This window comes from Salmo salar, chromosome ssa20 (assembly GCF_905237065.1).
Source record: "Salmo salar chromosome ssa20, Ssal_v3.1, whole genome shotgun sequence".
Lineage (NCBI taxonomy): Eukaryota > Metazoa > Chordata > Actinopteri > Salmoniformes > Salmonidae > Salmo > Salmo salar.
This window is the reverse complement of record NC_059461.1, coordinates 509374-531162: the sequence shown is the minus strand read 5'-3', so window position 1 is coordinate 531162 and position 21789 is coordinate 509374. Positions and strand designations below refer to the sequence as shown.

General features: G+C 45.8%; 2 protein-coding genes across 4 annotated transcripts; one reads left to right on the top strand and one right to left on the bottom strand.

Annotated features, from left to right (window-relative positions):
• Positions 1–710: 710 nt before the first annotated feature.
• Positions 711–5856, top strand: LOC106613360 (uncharacterized). Of its 3 annotated transcripts, XM_045704237.1 has the most exons (3): positions 711–1921; positions 1973–2018; positions 2913–5856. In XM_045704237.1, the coding sequence occupies exons 1-3, from the start codon at positions 1410–1412 to the stop codon at positions 3924–3926; spliced, it is 1572 nt and encodes a 523-aa protein (XP_045560193.1). In that variant the 5' UTR covers positions 711–1409; the 3' UTR covers positions 3927–5856. The 3 variants fall into 3 exon arrangements, with proteins under 3 accessions (XP_045560193.1, XP_045560194.1, XP_045560192.1); XM_045704238.1 differs by lacking the exon at positions 1973–2018 and having other exon boundaries at positions 711–1134; XM_045704236.1 differs by having other exon boundaries at positions 712–2018.
• Positions 5857–16677: 10821 nt separating this feature from the next.
• On the bottom strand, positions 16678–18014 carry LOC123729336 (ubiquitin carboxyl-terminal hydrolase 32). The gene is made up of 2 exons (XM_045704235.1): positions 17903–18014; positions 16678–17774 (listed from the first exon to the last, which is right to left on the bottom strand). The coding sequence occupies exons 1-2, from the start codon at positions 17978–17980 to the stop codon at positions 17601–17603; spliced, it is 252 nt and encodes an 83-aa protein (XP_045560191.1). The 5' UTR covers positions 17981–18014; the 3' UTR covers positions 16678–17600.
• Between the last annotated feature and the right edge of the window lie 3775 nt (positions 18015–21789).

Below are 21789 nucleotides of genomic sequence, written 5' to 3'. Positions count from 1 at the left end.
CCTGGGGTTGAAGATGATTCACTTGTTCTTATTTACCATCTAGAATGATAAGAGATTGAGTAGGTGGACAGAAACACCTGCGGATATAAACTGTAACCAGAATAAAGAATGAACACGTGAGAGAAAAATCTAAAATACTGTTAGAAATTAGCAAAAATGTACAACTAATAATACATTATGTACATTATTTTATTAAAGGAGAATCCATTAAGCTTCTTCTTTACTATACATTCCTCTTGCCATAGGTCTTCTGGAAGAATAGAACACTTGACCTGGTCATTGTCACCAAACCCCCTCTCACCTATGATGTTGGGCCAATAAACCAAAACCTTCTTGTTCCATATTCAGTCAGTTCCTACTATAACCATGTCACCGAGGTAATCCGAATTGTTAACCTCTCATTGTGGCTCCGGATCAACCTTTCAGCGACCTCAACCTACCGATAGCAAAAATATCTCGAAATGTATTCGATTTTTATTTATGAACTAATCTATGCGGTTATAAAATCCCGAATCGGTAGTATACGGCAGTCACCGAAGGGTTCGCTGTCTGATTCACCGAGCTATAATAAGAACTGGGTCTGACTCGTTCTCCTCTCTTCGTGTCACAGGGAACTCTGTACCATGCTGGCGACCAGGTCTGCGGCTAAATTGAAGTCGCCCTATTTTCATCCTAGGTGTGCGGTAGCTACAGTAGTACATGCGCAAAACCCAAGTCGTTAACTGGACTTTAAATTGAGGATCTGGCCATAAAACTATTAACTGCTAATCAAGTGGAAGACCACACACACACATAAATAATACAGTATTATAACTGTAGCATACCGTCGACTACACGTGACTGTGGAGAGCTTTAACTGTATCCACCCGGGAGCCAGAGACCAATCAATGACGTGTTTCCGAAGCGTCGATTTACCGACGTGTTTACAGACGGAAGAAGGAAAAACAACTTTATATCGGAGTTGTCTCGAGATGGCTATGCATTTTCATGGCATAAGGCTAGTAATCATATCATTTCTCCATTGAATACAGACGGTCGACGTAAACAACCCTCGTCGAATATTCAATGCTGGATTACAATAATGAGATGCATCCACCAATCCAAAGAAAGGAAAGGCGGAAGTTAGGCAGCCCGGTGAGTCGCTTTGTGGACAACGACTCCCATCGTTAGGTCCGGAGAGACATATATAAACCTGTCAGTATAGCCATAATCTTTGATAATAAAAGTAAATGAACAAAGAAGTAGACCAGACCCAGCTGCTATTGCATTTGGTGTCTATAAGAGACATCTCGTTAAGTAGACCGGAACTGACCTTTTTTGTTGTTGTTGTAAACGGCGAGTGAACCATCTTAATTTATCCACCATCTTTGGTGTGTTCAGGAGGAAGTGGAACATGTAAACACACAACAATGTCAGCCGTAGACCTAGTGCTCTGCAGCCAGACCTTACTTCTGCACAGTTATCAAGCTATATCAGACCCATATCCATCCATACAGAACACTTGTCGGCTCTGCGGTCAAAATCTGCTCATCAAGGGGACATTACAGGCAACACGAAGAATATTTGACAAGCCTAAAGCCTCAAAGGAAAAAAGGTTATGTGATAGATTCCTTGCCACCGGTTTAGTGCTAACTGAAGCACCAGGGGTGAAATCGGGCAGAATTTGTGCAAAGTGTTATAGACTATTTCTCAGGATAGAGGAATCTGTAAGCGTTTTAAAGAAATGGCAATCGGAGCATCAGACACCGGGGACGAGCAAGAAGAGGAAGCGTGAACGGGAACCGAGTCCATCTGAAACAGACAAGGGAGCCAAGAAGACATCTGAACGGGAACCGAGTCCATCTGGAACAGACAAGGGAGCCAAGAAGACATCTGAACGGGAACCGAGTCCATCTGGAACAGACAAGGGAACCAAGAAGACATCTGAACGGGAACCGAGTCCATCTGAGACAGACCGGGCTGCCAAGAAGACATGTCCTCCCTATAAAAAGGTTCCCCCGAGGAGCAGTCTTGTCGAGGTAGTTATACTGACCAACTAGCCCAACATTGGACTAAAGGAGCCTAACGTTACTCCATAGTCCAAGGACCTTAGACATTATGACTAAAGGGCGAATTGGCTCAGGAAGCCAAAAACATCCAAATACTCCCATCTAATCGCGAATCGATTCTCAATTTCGGTACGATTCTAGAAACATAAATCCGTATACTTTCATATCCAAAATAATTTCACAAATACAAAATACACTCTTAATGTATAGCGTTTGAACAGTTGCAGCCGTCAGTATTTTTCAGTTACAACACATTGTTGCTTTTACTCATAGGTGTTCAGAGACAGCAGACAGCAAAATAGCTCAGGACTCTGTCTTCTGTTTGTTTTCAGTAAATAAGCGCTGTAACATGGAAATATGGCCGTGTGAGATCTCTCTCTATAAAGGTGGAACAATTTAACCTTTCGTGTTTAAAAAATAAAATAAAAATGTATTTCTCGCCGATATGAAATACGGTTATTTTAATGCTACCAAAAAACCGTACCGCAAGCGATGCATGTTAATGTTAAGACCAAGCATAGTAGCTCTTAAAGCAACATGCATCACATTATTTAAATTTGACATTTTAGTCATTTAGCAGACACTCTTATCCAGAGCGACTTACAGTAGTGAATGCATACATTTCATACATTTCTTTTTTTTCCTGTACTGGTCCCCCGTGGGAATCGAACCCACAACCCTGGCGTTGCAAACACCATGCTCTACCAACTGAGCTACAGGGAAGGCATCACCTAGCCAACTACAAAGTGCACCCCCCCCCCTTCCTCCCAAAACCACATGCATATACTTGTACTGTAGTTTTCCTGCCTACTGTATTTTCATTATAATACTGTATTAGTCTATTAATTTCACATTATTTTGCAGGTTGTCATAACATACCCTAACCAATTGGATCCAAAGCTGAAAAAGAGGGTTGAGAAGGTTTCATCCGAATTTTCCGGAATGGTTGAAAACTTGGCAAAAGGCAAATTGACGACATTTGTCAGGTTAGCCTTGACGAATGAAACCATGTGTCAAGAAATCAGAAAGCAGATGACACAGAAAATAGAAGCAGAGGTCAAGGCATATGCAAGACCCTTAAATTACCTGACTTGTGCTGAACCTTGCATCTTGAGTAGTACCTCGTTGGAGAATATGAAGTGTTTTTCATACAAAGCGTTGGATGATGAGTTGTCCAGGAAGACACCATGGCTTTATACCACCATCAATACTGCAACAGGTGGATCCACCATCCATAACTGTGTAGCCGCCTCTGTGGCCCTGAGAGGTAGAAACCCCAGGCTTTCTGCACTGGCCTATGTCATCAACTCCACACTGACCCAAGGAGGGGTTAAGCCCATTTTCAAAAGACTCTCTAAGATGGGCATAACAACCACACACAGCAATGTCCTAAATAAGCAGAAAGAGATGAAGGCAGCTGGGTACAACATCAACATCAAATGCTGGAGGGAGGACTGTGAGCTGTTTTTCCAACATAGTATCAACGGTGAAGTCTGCCCACGACCACCTCCTACTGCTAAACCGACAGAGGAGACCGGAAGAGAGGAAGAAGAGGAGGAGGACAAGGGTCCAGTGGAGGATGAGTTTGAAATAGAGCTGGACTGGGGTCCACTGGAGGAAGAGGGTGAAGGAGATGAGGAAGAGTGGAGTCCACTGTCAGAAGAGACAGAAAGAGAGGAGGACAGAGGATCTACAGTGGAGGAAGAGAGAGGAGAGGAGAAAGCCCGGGGTTCCCTGCTAGGAGAGACAGAAAGAGAGGAAGAGGGACAAACATTATCAGCACTAGAAGGAAATGACAGACAGGAAGAGGATTCTGATTCAACAGTGGATTCAGAGACTGAATACTTTGGATTAAACCTCACCTGTGAGAGTGATTAGAGAAGTAGCCTAACAAAGAGTCTGTAGATTACAGATCTAGACCTGGGCTACATCTCTGAACAACAAGGGACTAATCATAGAATACATCCCAAATGGCACCCTATTCCCTTTATAGTGCACTACTTTTGACCAGGGCCATTTGGGACAGAATCATACAGTGAAATTACTCATGTTGAGGGGGGTCAGGATGTGAGGTCTACTGTTCCTGGTGTGTTGAGGGGGTCAGGATGTGAGGTCTACTGTTCCTGGTGTATTGAGGGGTCAGGATGTGAGGTCTACTGTTCCTGGTGTATTGAGGGGGTCAGGATGTGAGGTCTACTGTTCCTGGTGTATTGAGGGGGTCAGGATGTGAGGTCTACTGTTCCTGGTGTGTTGAGGGGGTCAGGATGTGAGGTCTACTGTTCCTGGTGTGTTGAGGGGTCAGGATGTGAGGTCTACTGTTCCTGGTGTATTGAGGGGTCAGGATGTGAGGTCTACTGTTCCTGGTGTGTTGAGGGGGTCAGGATGTGAGGTCTACTGTTCCTGGTGTATTGAGGGGTCAGGATGTGAGGTCTACTGTTCCTGGTGTGTTGAGGGGGTCAGGATGTGAGGTCTACTGTTCCTGGTGTATTGAGGGGTCAGGATGTGAGGTCTACTGTTCCTGGTGTGTTGAGGGGTCAGGATGTGAGGTCTACTGTTCCTGGTGTATTGAGGGGTCAGGATGTGAGGTCTACTGTTCCTGGTGTATTGAGGGGTCAGGATGTGAGGTCTACTGTTCCTGGTGTGTTGAGGGGGTCAGGATGTGAGGTCTACTGTTCCTGGTGTGTTGAGGGGTCAGGATGTGAGGTCTACTGTTCCCGGTGTGTTGAGGGGGTCAGGATGTGAGGTCTACTGTTCCTGGTGTGTTGAGGGGTCAGGATGTGAGGTCTACTGTTCCTGGTGTATTGAGGGGTCAGGATGTGAGGTCTACTGTTCCTGGTGTGTTGAGGGGGTCAGGATGTGAGGTCTACTGTTCCTGGTGTGTTGAGGGGTCAGGATGTGAGGTCTACTGTTCCTGGTGTATTGAGGGGGTCAGGATGTGAGGTCTACTGTTCCTGGTGTGTTGAGGGGGTCAGGATGTGAGGTCTACTGTTCCTGGTGTGTTGAGGGGGTCAGGATGTGAGGTCTACTGTTCCTGGTGTGTTGAGGGGGTCAGGATGTGAGGTCTACTGTTCCTGGTGTATTGAGGGGGTCAGGATGTGAGGTCTACTGTTCCTGGTGTATTGAGGGGTCAGGATGTGAGGTCTACTGTTCCTGGTGTGTTGAGGGGTCAGGATGTGAGGTCTACTGTTCCTGGTGTGTTGAGGGGTCAGGATGTGAGCTCTACTGTTCCTGGTGTGTTGAGGGGGTCAGGATGTGAGGTCTACTGTTCCTGGTGTGTTGAGGGGGTCAGGATGTGAGGTCTACTGTTCCTGGTGTGTATTGAGGGGTCAGGATGTGAGGTCTACTGTTCCTGGTGTATTGAGGGGTCAGGATGTGAGGTCTACTGTTCCTGGTGTATTGAGGGGGTCAGGATGTGAGGTCTACTGTTCCTGGTGTGTTGAGGGGGTCAGGATGTGAGGTCTACTGTTCCTGGTGTATTGAGGGGTCAGGATGTGAGGTCTACTGTTCCTGGTGTGTTGAGGGGGTCAGGATGTGAGGTCTACTGTTCCTGGTGTATTGAGGGGTCAGGATGTGAGGTCTACTGTTCCTGGTGTATTGAGGGGTCAGGATGTGAGGTCTACTGTTCCTGGTGTATTGAGGGGTCAGGATGTGAGGTCTACTGTTCCTGGTGTGTTGAGGGGGTCAGGATGTGAGTACAGTGTGTGTTGAGGGGGTCAGGATGTGAGTACAGTATATTGAGGGGTCAGGATGTGAGTACAGTGTGTTGAGGGGGTCAGGATGTGAGTACAGTATATTGAGGGGTCAGGATGTGAGTACAGTGTGTATTGAGGGGTCAGGATGTGAGTACAGTGTGTATTGAGGGGTCAGGATGTGAGTACAGTGTGTATTGAGGGGTCAGGATGTGAGTACAGTGTGTTGAGGGGGTCAGGATGTGAGTACAGTATATTGAGGGGTCAGGATGTGAGTACAGTGTGTTGAGGGGGTCAGGATGTGAGTACAGTGTGTATTGAGGGGTCAGGATGTGAGTACAGTGTGTATTGAGGGGTCAGGATGTGAGTACAGTGTATTGAGGGGTCAGGATGTGAGTACAGTGTGTATTGAGGGGTCAGGATGTGAGTACAGTGTGTTTACAACGGTATTAAACAGACCAGCTCCATTTAGATGTTCAATTCAAACTTTATTTTTTGTTATTTGGTACTTCTCCAAATGGCACCCTATTCCCTATATAGGGTTCTGGTCAGAAGGAATGCACTGAATGAATAGGGTGTCATTTGTGACGAAACCCTTGAATAGAAAAATGAATAAAAAATAAACCTATATCCAGTATTCCATAGAGGGGTCTGTTCATGTCTGGGTTATTGTTCAGGAAACAGAGGTCTTACCTGAACCTGTCCAATAAGAACACAGGTTTTTGTTTTGCTACATCGTGTTCTACTGAATAGGACCCTGTTACCACGACACTATCAATGATGTCACGGTCACATGTTTGGCCTGTAGCCCTCAGGGACAGGTCTGTGTTCTTGTGGCTGGGACAGATGGCGTCTCCAGGTTAGGGTATGGTAAGGTGCCTGGGAACCACAAACATCCACTTTGTTATGTCCATGTTGTTATAATTATATTTAATTTGGGATTTGTTCTCAATTAATTATCTGGGTAAATAAAGGTTAGACGAACACAAGATTTGACCTGTCTTTATCATGATGGACACCAGGCAGCCACCCATACAGCCTTGTAAATGATGATGGCAGACATTTTGTTTTCCAAAACTCACCAAATGTCTGCATCTCCCACAGCACGATGCCAAATGCCCACACGTCCCCCTTGAAGCTGTAATAGTTGGTTTTCTGACCGGCCAGGTCACAGTGCACCCACCACCTGTAAGTACAGGTCAGAGATCAGGACTAATAAATGTTCTGTAGCTGTGTGTATGGGTTACTGTCTGTAAGAAATGATCGTAGGTCACAGTGCACCACCTGGAACACAGACCCCAGATCATTTACTGTCTGTCTAATGTCAGGTCCCAGACCAGTAATGCAGGTGGCAGTTGGTGTCATAAGGAATGAGTGGGAGGAGGAGGAAACTGGCTTCCATTTTGGATCGGAGGTGTTCCATGGCCAGTGTGATGTGATAAGAGGTGATGGTGAGCAGGCTCTGTAGCTCAGGGTCAGGGGTCATCTCGTCTCTGTGGGTCTGAAGGAAGCGCCAACACACAGGACTCTGGGAGAACTACACACAGGACTCTGGGAGATCGACACACAGGACTCTGGGAGAACGACACACAGGGCTCTGGGAGATCGACACACAGGACTCTGGGAGAACGACACACAGGACTCTGGGAGAACGACACACAGGACTCTGGGAGATCGACACACAGGACTCTGGGAGATCAACACACAGGACTCTGGGAGATCAACACACAGGACTCTGGGAGATCACCACATAACACAGAATTCATGTTGTTGTAGTAAATATGTTATAGATGTGCCACTCGTTTCTATTCCTTATGGAGACTAATATAAATAATGCCGACTCCCAAAGTGGTAGATTATCACACAGTATTTTTTTCTTATTTTGGTCATGGGAGGATGGTCAGTTTCTCATTTGGGTCTCAGGCTGAAAAAGTTTAAGAACCCCAAATGTAGGGAATAGGCTGCCATTTGAGATACAAACTGTGTGACCTTACCCCCACTAAAGCAGTGTCTCGTTGCCCCCTCAGTCTCAATGGACATTTCATCTCTGGTCATTATGGGTATAAGATTATCAAGGAGTGGACTGGTGGTAGCCTAGCCTAGCGTTCCCTCTTTGATGAGCTGGTGGTAGCCTAGCCTAGTGTTCCCTCTGATCTGGTGGTAGCGTAGCCTAGCGTTCCCTCTGTGGTGTTCCCTCTTTGATGAGCTGGTGGTAGCGTAGCCTAGCGTTCCCTCTTTGGTGGTCTGGTGGTAGCCTAGCCTAGTGTTCCCTCTTTGGTGATCTGGTGGTAGCCTAGCCTAGTGTTCCCTCTTTGGTGATCTGGTGGTAGCGTAGCCTAGCGTTCCCTCTTTGGTGATCTGGTGGTAGCGTAGCCTAGCGTTCCCTCTTTGGTGATCTGGTGGTAGCCTAGCCTAGCGTTCCCTCTTTGGTGATCTGGTGGTAGCGTAGCCTAGCGTTCCCTCTTTGGTGATCTGGTGGTAGCGTAGCCTAGCGTTCCCTCTTTGGTGGTCTGGTGGTAGCCTAGCCTAGTGTTCCCTCTTTGGTGATCTGGTGGTAGCCTAGCCTAGTGTTCCCTCTTTGGTGATCTGGTGGTAGCGTAGCCTAGCGTTCCCTCTTTGGTGATCTGGTGGTAGCGTAGCCTAGCGTTCCCTCTTTGGTGATCTGGTGGTAGCGTAGCCTAGCGTTCCCTCTTTGGTGGTCTGGTGGTAGCGTAGCCTAGCGTTCCCTCTTTGGTGATCTGGTGGTAGCGTAGCCTAGCGTTCCCTCTTTGGTGATCTGGTGGTAGCGTAGCCTAGCGTTCCCTCTTTGGTGATCTGGTGGTAGCGTAGCCTAGCGTTCCCTCTTTGGTGGTCTGGTGGTAGCGTAGCCTAGCGTTCCCTCTTTGGTGGTCTGGTGGTAGCGTAGCCTAGCTTTCCCTCTTTGGTGATCTGGTGGTAGCGTAGCCTAGCGTTCCCTCTTTGGTGATCTGGTGGTAGCGTAGCCTAGCGTTCCCTCTTTGGTGATCTGGTGGTAGCGTAGCCTAGCGTTCCCTCTTTGGTGGTCTGGTGGTAGCGTAGCCTAGCGTTCCCTCTTTGGTGATCTGGTGGTAGCGTAGCCTAGCGTTCCCTCTTTGGTGATCTGGTGGTAGCGTAGCCTAGCGTTCCCTCTTTGGTGGTCTGGTGGTAGCGTAGCCTAAGCGTTCCCTCTTTGGTGATCTGGTGGTAGCGTAGCCTAGCGTTCCCTCTTTGGTGATCTGGTGGTAGCGTAGCCTAGCGTTCCCTCTTTGGTGATCTGGTGGTAGCGTAGCCTAGCTTTCCCTCTTTGGTGATCTGGTGGTAGCGTAGCCTAGCGTTCCCTCTTTGGTGATCTGGTGGTAGCTCCTCAGGGCCCTCTCTCTCCCCAGCTTCTCTCTCCCCAGGCTCTCTGCTCCTGAGGGCCCTCTCTTTCCCCAGCCTCTCCTCAGGGCCCTACCCACCCGTTTAACCCTACCCACCCCACCCGTCTAACCCTACCTACCTGTCTAACCCTACCCACCTACCTACCCACCTGTCCTCTTAAAAGAGCACCTGGTGAGGCTACATCCGTTCCATAACACTCCACATTAAACTGTAAACTGGCACTGCCCAACAATAGACAGACGTCGTCTCGGCCTAACTCACCGAATCGCTGTAAACAAGAGACCCGAAAGCCTGCTATTGTGTTTCTCTGCCAGTATCTGAGAGAAAGTCAGAACCCTTGAAGAGAAGACACTCGTTGAGAGAAAAACAGACATACATTAAACACATCATGCGGTGTTATTGGAGTCAGTAGGAGGGGTATGGTTTGTGTGTGAACCACACTTCCTGGAGGGGGAAATGCACAGGTGCATCCCGTGGTTCTGAAAACCCCTGACACTGAGCCGTCTGACAGAGACATTTACAGCGTCTATATGATGAACACTTAGGTCTACTAAATGTTGAGGAACTTTCTGTATCGTGACAGCCTTCTGGTAGGCCGTCATTGTAAATAAGAATTTGTTCTTAACTGACTTGCCTAGTTAAATAAAATATAGTATTACTTTTTGGTCAGTCGGGCCAATTATGGGCAGTGAAGGATATTATGAAGATGACAGCTAATAGACATCTTCAGTTGGAAAGAGATGCTTCACAGTGAAGTCTGGACTCCTATCATTCACATAGTTTAATATGGTGGGTGTGGATTTGAAAGTTCTTGTTTCCCAAATGGCACCCTATTCCCTATAGAGTGCACTAATTTTGACCAGGGCCTATAGGGAATAGGGTGCCATTTGGGACGTAAACTGCTGTCAGGTATACCGTGAAATTTCACGCTGGGCGTCTTTGTTTCGGGGAAGGATGTTCCGTTAGAGCTAGCTGGTCCGGTCCGTCAGAACTAGCAGCTCCTAGCTGGTCCGGTCCGCAGAAAGAAAACCGGGCTTCAGTGGAGGGCTGTGGTTTCCTCTCGCATTCAGAAAGTATTCAGACCCCTTGACTTTTTACACATTGTTACATTACAGCCTTATTCTAAAATTGATTTAATCTTATTTTTTTGATTTACTCAATCTACACACAACACCCCACAATGACAAAGCGAAAACAGGTTTTCCAGAAATGTTAGCAAATGTATAAAAAATAAAATACCTTATTTACATAGGTATTCAGACCCTTTGCTTTGAGCTCAGGTACATCCTGTTTCCATTGATCATCCTTGATGTTTCAACAACTTGGAGTCCACCTGTGGTAAATTTAATTGATAGGACATGATCTGGAAAGGCACACATCTGTCTATATAGGTGTGTGCAGTTGACAGTGCATGTCAGAGCAAAAACCAAGCCATGAGGTCAAAGGAATTGTCCGTAGAGCTCCGAGACAGGATTATGTCGAGGCACAGATCTGGGGAAGGGTACCAAAACATTTCTGCAGCATTGAAGATCCCCAAGAACACAGTGGCCTCCATCATTCTTAAATGGAAGAAGTTTGGAACCACCAAGACTCTTCCTAGAGCTGGTCACCCGGCCAAACTGAGCAATCGGGGGAGAAGGGCTAAGGGGAGTGACCAAGAACCCGATGGTCACTCTGACAGAGCTCCAGAGTTCCTCTGTGGAGATGGGAGAACCTTCCAGAAGGACAACCATCTCTGCAGCACTCCACCAATCAGGCCTTTATGGTCGAGCGGCCAGCCTCAAGTCACTCCTCAGTAAAAAGCACGACAGCCCGTTTGAAGTTTGCCAAAAGGCACCTAAAGACTCCTAGACCATGAGAAACAATATTCTCTGGTCTGATGAAACCAAGATTGAACTATTTGGCCTGAATGCAAAGCATCACACATCTGGAGGAAATATGGCACCATCCCTACGGTGAAGCATGGTGGTGGCAACATCATGCTGTGAGGATGTTTTTCAGTGGCAGGGACTGGGAGACTAGTCAGGATCGAGGGAAAGATGAACGGAGCAAAGTACAGAGAGATCCTTGATGAAAAGCCGCTCCAGACCGCTCAGGACCTCAGACTGGGGGCGAAGGTTCACCTTCCAACAGGACAACGACCCAAAGCACACAGCCAAAACAACGCAGGAGTGGCTTCGGGACAATTCTCTGAATATTCTTGAGTGGCCCAGACAGAACCTGGACTTGAACCCGATCAAATCTGAAAATAGCTGTGCATCCAAGCTGACAGAGCTTGAGAGGATCCGCAGAGATGAAATGGGAGAAACTCCCCAAATACAGGTGTGCCAAGCTTGTAGCGTCATACCCAAGAAGACATGAGGCTGTAATCGCTGCCAAAGGTGCTTCAACAAAGTACTGAGTAAAGGGTCTGAATACTTATGTAAATGTGATAGTTTTGTTATTTTGATAAATTAGCAAACATTTCTAAAAAAAAATGTTTTTTTTTTGCTTTGTCATTATGGGGTATTGTGTGTAGAAGGATGAGGGGGAAAAAAAGATATATTTTAGAATAAGGCTGTAACGTAACCATGTGGGAAAAAAAGTCAAGAGGTCTGAATACTTTCCCGAAGGCACTGTCGACTAACTCAACTCACAGAAAGAGACCCGGGCTTCAGTAGAGGGCTGTGGTTTCCTCTCACATACACCAACTCAACTCACAGGCTGTGCCTGCTGCAAGCATGATTGGAGCCCTCCCACACTCTTCACACACACAAACCAACCCATTAACTGAATTCCTTAATTGCATCTGATTTATTGAATGTGTTGCTTAGTTACAGATCAACAGTATCATCACTCCATATACAACTACATTATTATTATTTTATTTTTTTACAGTTCATATTCAAATACATCCATTTTAAATGGATTATTTACAAAACACTTGATGTACATTTTCAAAGTCAGTGCAATGTTATTTTTACAAAACAAACAAAAAAGTAATTTCATTAAATACATATTTTTCCCCCGATCCATCAAAAATAAAGGAAGACGTGGAAAAACAACTTCAGTAGTAGACTACCTGTCAACGGGTCATACCATACTGCCACAGAGCGAGGGGTGTTCACTGTTCAGTTAATACATTAACCCTGGTTCTGTACGGGATTGAAATGCTCATATGAGTGTTTTAAAAGAAGACATCAGCCTGGAATCAGAACATTTAACTGACTGAATCTGAAGTGAACAAACCGTGGAATGAGGCAGGGTTACAGGCTGGTCGTCTCTGTGCTTGCTGGTACAAGAGGACTGAAGATGGTGGTACAAGCCTGGTATAGATCGGTTTTGTCCCAAACAGCACCCTATTCTGTACACAGTGCACTACTTTTGACCAGAGCCCTACGGGCCCTAGTCAAAAGCAGTGCACGATTATAAGGAATTACATTAGGGAATATGGTGCCATTTCAGACACAGACCTCATTTTCCCGTCTCGCTTAAAACAGGGCGCATGTAGCCCAGCAGCAACAGGTACGTTCAGAGTCACTACAAACCAAGTCCAAAATAGGGCACTACATAGGGTATAAGGTGCCATTTGTAGAAAGCAGTTCAGATATCCACACTAACTTGGTAATGAAGCAGGCATTCTAAGTGCTATGCTTGTATAAACATTGGAACATGGGCCTGTTCTGATCGCCACAAAACAGTTCCCTTTGAGTGAAGTGATGTATTTTAAAATGTTGGGGACAACATTCTCTCCCTCTCTCTCTACAATATTCAATAGTTAGACATCGTTTTACAGTGGGGGGTGGGGAGAAATATATATATATTTTTTAAATACAAAAGAACGTTCAGTAATGCAATTTTTACATTAGTCTCACAAAGAAAAATAAACACTTCATCCAGCGAATCAATGACGATCAGCCTATCCCCCTCCTCACAAATAGGGCAGCAGCCTATCCCCCTCCTCACAAATAGGGCAGCAGCCTATCCCCCTCCTCACAAATAGGGCAGCAGCCTATCCCCCTCCTCACAAATAGGGCAGCAGCCTATCCCCCTCCTCACAAATAGGGCAGCAGCCTATCCCCCTCCTCACAAATAGGGCAGCAACAACAGTTGGATTTAAAATCACCTAACATTCTCTTGAATGATGCTGGGAGAAAACTTCACTATAAGAGAGACCCTTTCACAGCTAAAATCATAAATAAATGAAAACCATCAAAACATTCAGTTGTTCTCCAGGTGAGAAAACAGACATCTGTTCACAGTGGTGATCTGAAAAGAAGGTCGCTCGACACATCAGCTGCTACCGTGGGTTATGACATGTTATGTCATTCGTATGACAGTGCTAGGAAGACCATATTTTTTAAATTTAACTAGGCAAGTCAGTTAAAGAACAAATTCATATTTACAATGACAGCCTAGGAACAGTGGGTTAACTGCCTTGTTCAGGGGAAGAATGACAGATTTTACCTTGTCAGCTCAGGGATTCGATCTTGCAACCTTTCGGTTACTAGTCCAACGCTCTAACCACTTGGCTACCCTGCCACCCATATGACAACACACCTTTCGAGTAGTGTTTTACGACAGATTATTTTATCTAGCAGCTGATGGTAATGGTAAAAACATATGATTGTTTAGGGAACAGAGTGGTGAGGACACTAGCTCACCAATCGCATGGAAAATGTGACGCAAGGCATCAGAAATGACACCCTATTCCTTGAAAACAGAGTTTCGGGAAAAGTATTCACACCTCTTGACTTCGTCCATATTTTGTGTTTCAGCCTGATTTTAAAATGGAATAAAATATATATTGTTTATCACTTGCCTACACACAATATCAAAAGAAAAATAATGCTTTTAGAAATGTTTACAAATTAATTAAAAATGAAAAGCTGAAATGTCTTGAGTCAATAAGTATTCATATATATAAATAGTGTTTAACATGATTTTTGAATGACTACCTCATCTCTGTAGCCCACACATACAGTACAATTATCTGTATGGTCCCTCAGTCGAGCGGTGAATTTCAAAAACATATTCAACCACAAAGACCAGGGAGGTTTTCCAATGCCTCGTAAAGAAGGATTGATTGGTAGATGGGTAAAAATAATAAGCAATCGCTGAATATCCCTTTGAGCATGGTGAAGTTATTGATTACACTTTGGATGGTGTATCAACACACGCTGTCACAACAAAGATACAGGCGTCCTTCCTAACTCAGTTGTCGGAGAGGAAGGAAACCGCTCAGGAATTTCACCATGAGGCCAATGGTGACTTTAAAACAGTTACAGAGTTTAATGGCTGTGATAGGAGAAAACTGAGGATGGATCAACAACATTGTAGTTACTTCACAACACTAACCTAAATGACAGAGTGGAAAGAAGGAAGCCTATACAGAATACAAATATTTAAAACATGCATCCTGTTTGCAACAAGGTACTTAAGTAATACTGCAGAAAATGTGGCAAAGAAAGGAACTTATGTCCTGAATACAAAGCCTTATGTTTGGGGCAAATCCAACACAACACTGAGTACCACTCTTTATATTTTCAAGCATGGTGGTGGCTGCATCATGTTATGGGTATGCTTGTCATCGGCAAGGACCAAGGAGTTTTTAGGATAAAAAGAAATGGAACAGAGCTAAGCACAGGCTAAATCCTAGAGGAAAACCTGGTTCAGTCTGCTTTCCACCAGACACTGGGAGATGAATTCACCTTTCAGCAGGACAATAACCTAAAACACAAATACACTGGAGTTGCTTACCAAGATGACATTGAATGTTCCTGACTGGACTAAGTCGTTTTGTCTTGAAAATCTATGGCAAGACTTGAAAATGGCTGTCTAGCGATGCTCAACAACCATCTTGACAGAGCTTGAAGAATTTTTTAAAGAATAATGTACAAATATTGTACAATCCAGGTGTGCAAAGCTCTTAGAGCAGGTGTGTCAAACTCATTCCACGGAGGGTCTAGTGTCTACGTGTTGTCAGTTTTTCCTTTCAATTAAGACCTAGACAACCAGGTGAGGAGAGTTCCTTACTGAGACCTAGACAACCAGGTGAGGGGAGTTCCTTACTGAGACCTAGACGACCAGGTGAGGAGAGTTCCTTACTGAGACCTAGACAACCAGGTGAGGAGAGTTCCTTACTGAGACCTAGACAACCAGGTGAGGAGAGTTCCTTACTGAGACCTAGACAACCAGGTGAGGGGAGTTCCTTACTGAGACCTAGACGACCAGGTGAGGAGAGTTCCTTACTGAGACCTAGACAACCAGGTGAGGGGAGTTCCTTACTGAGACCTAGACAACCAGGTGAGGAGAGTTCCTTACTGAGACCTAGACAACCAGGTGAGGGGAGTTCCTTACTGAGACCTAGACAACCAGGTGAGGAGAGTTCCTTACTGAGACCTAGACAACCAGGTGAGGGGAGTTCCTTACTGAGACCTAGACGACCAGGTGAGGAGAGTTCCTTACTGAGACCTAGACGACCAGGTGAGGAGAGTTCCTTACAATCAAGTACAAGGGAGGAGCAAAAACCTGCAAGACACTGGGCCCTCCGTGGAATGAGTTTGACACAAGACTTACCCAGAAAGACTCAACTGTAACCGCTGCCAAAGGTGACTATAATACGTATTGACTCAGGGGTGTGAATACTTATATAAATTACATATTTCATTTTCAATAAAGTTGCAAACATTTCAGATTTTTTCCCCCTCACTTTGTCATTATGGGGTATTGTGTGTAGATGGGTGAGGGGGGGAAACAAAGGCTGTAACACTACAAAATGTGGAATAAGTCAAGGGGTATGAACACTTTGTGAAGGTACTCTTCAGTAGTGCACTATTTCTGACCAGGGCCCTGGTCAAAAGTAGTGCACAAGGGAGTCATGTGGCCCTATTGATTTACAGTCTCAGAGTGGCCCCCTACAACGTTCTGTAGACAAACACTATGGACGAGACGTTCTGTAGACAGACAGAGACGAGACGTTCTGTAGACAGACAGAGACGGGACGTTCTGTAGACAGACAGAGACGGGACGTTCTGTAGACAGACAGAGACGGGACGTTCTGTAGACAGACAGAGACGGGACGTTCTGTAGACAGACAGAGACGGGACGTTCTGTAGACAGACAGAGACGGGACGTTCTGTAGACAGACAGAGACGGGACGTTCTGTAGACAGACAGAGACGGGACGTTCTGTAGACAGACAGAGACGGGACGTTCTGTAGACAGAGACGAGACGTTCTGTAGACAGAGACGAGACGTTCTGTAGACAGAGACGAGACGTTCTGTAGACAGACGAGACGTTCTGTAGACAGAGACGAGACGTTCTGTAGACAGAGACGAGACGTTCTGTAGACAGAGACGAGACGTTCTGTAAACAGAGACGAGACGAGACGTTCTGTAAACAGAGACGAGACGTTCTGTAGACAGAGACGAGACGAGACGTTCTGTAGACAGACAGAGACGAGACGTTCTGTAAACAGACAGAGACGTTCTGTAGACAGAGATGAGAACAACCCTTAAATTAACCAAATGTACATACAAAAATAATTGCAATGATAAAAATAACTCTTTGGAGAAAGAGAAAACAATACAAATATGTATTTATATATTATCTTTGAAACATCCTTTATGGCACCTGTCCACAACATAACCAAGATTTAAACTCAAGCTTGTGAGTTAAAATGACAACAATGAACGCCCCTAAAGTCATTCGATGTTGATCAGCAATTGCACATTTTTGTTTTAGGCAGTTGCCTGGCAAGGGCCAAATTAAAGGTCAAACCCCTCAATTTTGTGGGATAATCAAAAGGAGGAAGTGGGTGAGGTTTTAATACTGTCACAAATATTTGACCGTTCCAATTGGCCAATGAAATGCAGTGAGGTAGCATTATGAGTTTTTTTTTTTTTAAATGACAGTATCATTACTGAAGAAGGAAAATAAGAACATTTGGAGAACCCCTTTTATCGATAAAATAACACAGTATAATCTCTACATTACCGTTTCTGTATAGCGAGTTATAGAGACAGACATTATGTAGGTATTTGGACATGTTTTGATGGCTGCAGGGGACAAATATGCACAACAAGGAAGCAATATCAGCTCATGTGCTGACAATCTCTCTCTCACACACACACACACACACACACACACACACACACACACACACACACACACACACACACACACACACACACACACGAGGGTGGGTTTCCTCAGGCTCAATGTGCAACAGCTTAGTGCTTTAAAAAAGAAATGGGGCATCAATGTTGTTCTCTTGACAAAACAACAGGGGGGGTATCATGACAACCGGTCCGGCATTCAAGTGGTTCAGTTTGTGATGACTCGACCAAAAGACACCATTTTGTGCTTCCTGGCGCCCAGTTGAGACTGGCTGAAGAAGCCCTGTGTCCTTTCCGTACGGGGCTGGCTGAGTCCGACAGTCCAGAGTTCCAGGCATAGTGTTGACGGTTGAGCGGAAGGTAGGTGGAAGACTGTGGGATCCTGATCACTGAAGGACACAGTACTTCTTGTAGTCAGACTCAAAGTCCTCGTCCATGCTAGTGGTGTCGGCCATCTTCTTGCCGTCAGTCTTCGGCAGGAACTGAGAGAAGTCCACTCCCTGCTGCTCATAGAACAGGATGTAGGCGGAGTCCGTGTCCATCTCCTCTGAGTGCACTTCCTAGGGAGGATACGCAAAACAAGTACGCACTTTAAAATGTCTTGTTTTGTCTTTAAAATTATTAGTCGAGGGGGGTGTGTGTGTGTGTGTGTGTGTGTGTGTGTGTGTGTGTGTGTGTGTGTTCTTACCTTACAGCTGCTGTCGTTGTAACAGTACCATTTGTTGTTGGGGTTTTTGGCATAGGTCACATAATGTCCTCCTCCCATGATACCTGAATGGCACTGTGGAGAGAGAGAGAGAACCACCTATTACCTCCCATGATACCTGAATGGTACTGTGGAGAGAGAGAGAGAACCTCCTATTACCTCCCATGATACCTGAATGGTACTGTGGAGAGACAGAGAGAACCTCCTATTACCTCCCATGATACCTGAATGGTACTGTGGAGAGAGAGAGAACCTCCTATTACCTCCCATGATACCTGAATGGCACTGTGGAGAGAGAGAGAACCTCCTATTACCTCCCATGATACCTGAATGGTACTGTGGAGAGAGAGAGAACCTCCTATTACCTCCCATGATACCTGAATGGTACTGTGGAGAGACAGAGAACCTCCTATTACCTCCCATGATACCTGAATGGTACTGTGGAGAGAGAGAGAACCTCCTATTACCTCCCATGATACCTGAATGGTACTGTGGAGAGACAGAGAACCTCCTATTACCTCCCATGATACCTGAATGGCACTGTGGAGAGACAGAGAGAACCTCCTATTACCTCCCATGATTCCTGAATGGTACTGTGGAGAGACAGAGAGAACCTCCTATTACCTCCCATGATACATGAATGGTACTGTGGAGAGAGAACCTCCTATTACCTCCCATGATACCTGAATGGCACTGTGGAGAGAGAGAGAACCTCCTATTACCTCCCATGATACCTGAATGGTACTGTGGAGAGAGAGAGAACCACCTATTACCTCCCATGATACCTGAATGGCACTGTGGAGAGACAGAGAGAACCTCCTATTACCTCCCATGATACCTGAATGGTACTGTGGAGAGAGAGAGAACCTCCTATTACCTCCCATGATACCTGAATGGTACTGTGGAGAGAGAGAGAACCTCCTATTACCTCCCATGATACCTGAATGGCACTGTGGAGAGAGAACCAGCTATTACCTCCCATGATACCTGAATGGCACTGTGGAGAGAGAACCTCCTATTACCTCCCATGATACCTGAATGGCACTGTGGAGAGAGAACCTCCTATTACCTCCCATGATACCTGAATGGTACTGTGGAGAGAGAGAGAACCTCCTATTACCTCCCATGATACCTGAATGGTACTGTGGAGAGAGAACCACCTATTACCTCCCATGATACCTGAATGGCACTGTGGAGAGAGAACCTCCTATTACCTCCCATGATACCTGAATGGTACTGTGGAGAGAGAGATAACCTCCTATTACCTCCCATGATACCTGAATGGTACTGTGGAGAGAGAACCTCCTATTACCTCCCATGATGCCTGAATGGTACTGTGGAGAGAGAACCTCCTATTACCTCCCATGATACCTGAATGGTACTGTGGAGAGAGAACCTCCTATTACCTCCCATGATACCTGAATGGTACTGTGGAGAGACAGAGAACCTCCTATTACCTCCCATGATACCTGAATGGTACTGTGGAGAGACAGAGAGAACCTCCTATTACCTCCCATGATACCTGAATGGTACTGTGGAGAGAGAGAGAACCTCCTATTACCTCCCATGATACCTGAATGGCACTGTGGAGAGAGAGAGAACCTCCTATTACCTCCCATGATACCTGAATGGTACTGTGGAGAGAGAGAGAACCTCCTATTACCTCCCATGATACCTGAATGGCACTGTGGAGAGAGAGAGAACCTCCTATTACCTCCCATGATACCTGAATGGTACTGTGGAGAGAGAGAGAACCTCCTATTACCTCCCATGATACCTGAATGGCACTGTGGAGAGACAGAGAGAACCTCCTATTACCTCCCATGATACCTGAATGGTACTGTGGAGAGAGAACCTCCTATTACCTCCCATGATACCTGAATGGTACTGTGGAGAGAGAGAGAACCTCCTATTACCTCCCATGATACCTGAATGGTACTGTGGAGAGAGAGAACCTCCTATTACCTCCCATGATACCTGAATGGTACTGTGGAGAGAGAGAGAGAACCACCTATTACCTCCCATGATACCTGAATGGTACTGTGGAGAGACAGAGAGAACCACCTATTACCTCCCATGATACCTGAATGGTACTGTGGAGAGACAGAGAACCACCTATTACCTCCCATGATACCTGAATGGTACTGTGGAGAGAGAGAACCTCCTATTACCTCCCATGATACCTGAATGGTACTGTGGAGAGAGAGAGAACCTCCTATTACCTCCCATGATACCTGAATGGTACTGTGGAGAGAGAGAACCTCCTATTACCTCCCATGATACCTGAATGGTACTGTGGAGAGAGAACCTCCTATTACCTCCCATGATACCTGAATGGTACTGTGGAGAGAGAGAAACCTCCTATTACCTCCCATGATACCTGAATGGTACTGTGGAGAGACGAGAGAACCTCCTATTACCTCCCATGATACCTGAATGGTACTGTGGAGAGACAGAGAGAACCTCCTATTACCTCCCATGATACCTGAATGGTACTGTGGAGAGAGAGAGAACCTCCTATTACCTCCCATGATACCTGAATGGTACTGTGGAGAGAGAACCTCCTATTACCTCCCATGATACCTGAATGGTACTGTGGAGAGAGAGAGAACCTCCTATTACCTCCCATGATACCTGAATGGTACTGTGGAGAGACAGAGAGAACCTCCTATTACCTCCCATGATACCTGAATGGTACTGTGGAGAGAGAACCTCCTATTACCTCCCATTATACCTGAATGGTACTGTGGAGAGAGAGAGAACCTCCTATTACCTCCCATGATACCTGAATGGTACTGTGGAGAGAGAGAACCTCCTATTACCTCCCATGATACCTGAATGGTACTGTGGAGAGAGAGAGAACCTCCTATTACCTCCCATGATACCTGAATGGTACTGTGGAGAGAGAGAGAACCACCTATTACCTCCCATGATACCTGAATGGTACTGTGGAGAGAGAACCAGCTATTACCTCCCATGATACCTGAATGGCACTGTGGAGAGAGAACCTCCTATTACCTCCCATGATACCTGAATGGTACTGTGGAGAGAGAGAGAGAACCTCCTATTACCTCCCATGATACCTGAATGGTACTGTGGAGAGAGAGAGAACCTCCTATTACCTCCCATGATACCTGAATGGTACTGTGGAGAGAGAGAACCTCCTATTACCTCCCATGATACCTGAATGGCACTGTGGAGAGAGAGAACCACCTATTACCTCCCATGATACCTGAATGGTACTGTGGAGAGAGAACCAGCTATTACCTCCCATGATACCTGAATGGCACTGTGGAGAGAGAACCTCCTATTACCTCCCATGATACCTGAATGGTACTGTGGAGAGAGAGAGAACCTCCTATTACCTCCCATGATACCTGAATGGTACTGTGGAGAGAGAGAGAACCACCTATTACCTCCCATGATACCTGAATGGTACTGTGGAGAGAGAGAGAACCTCCTATTACCTCCCATGATACCTGAATGGTACTGTGGAGAGAGAGAGAACCTCCTATTACCTCCCATGATACCTGAATGGTACTGTGGAGAGAGAGAGAACCACCTATTACCTCCCATGATACCTGAATGGCACTGTGGAGAGAGAGAAACCAGCTATTACCTCCCATGATACCTGAATGGTACTGTGGAGAGAGAGAGAACCTCCTATTACCTCCCATGATACCTGAATGGTACTGTGGAGAGAGAGAGAACCTCCTATTACCTCCCATGATACCTGAATGGCACTGTGGAGAGAGAGAACCTCCTATTACCTCCCATGATACCTGAATGGCACTGTGGAGAGAGAGAGAACCACCTATTACCTCCCATGATACCTGAATGGTACTGTGGAGAGAGAACCAGCTATTACC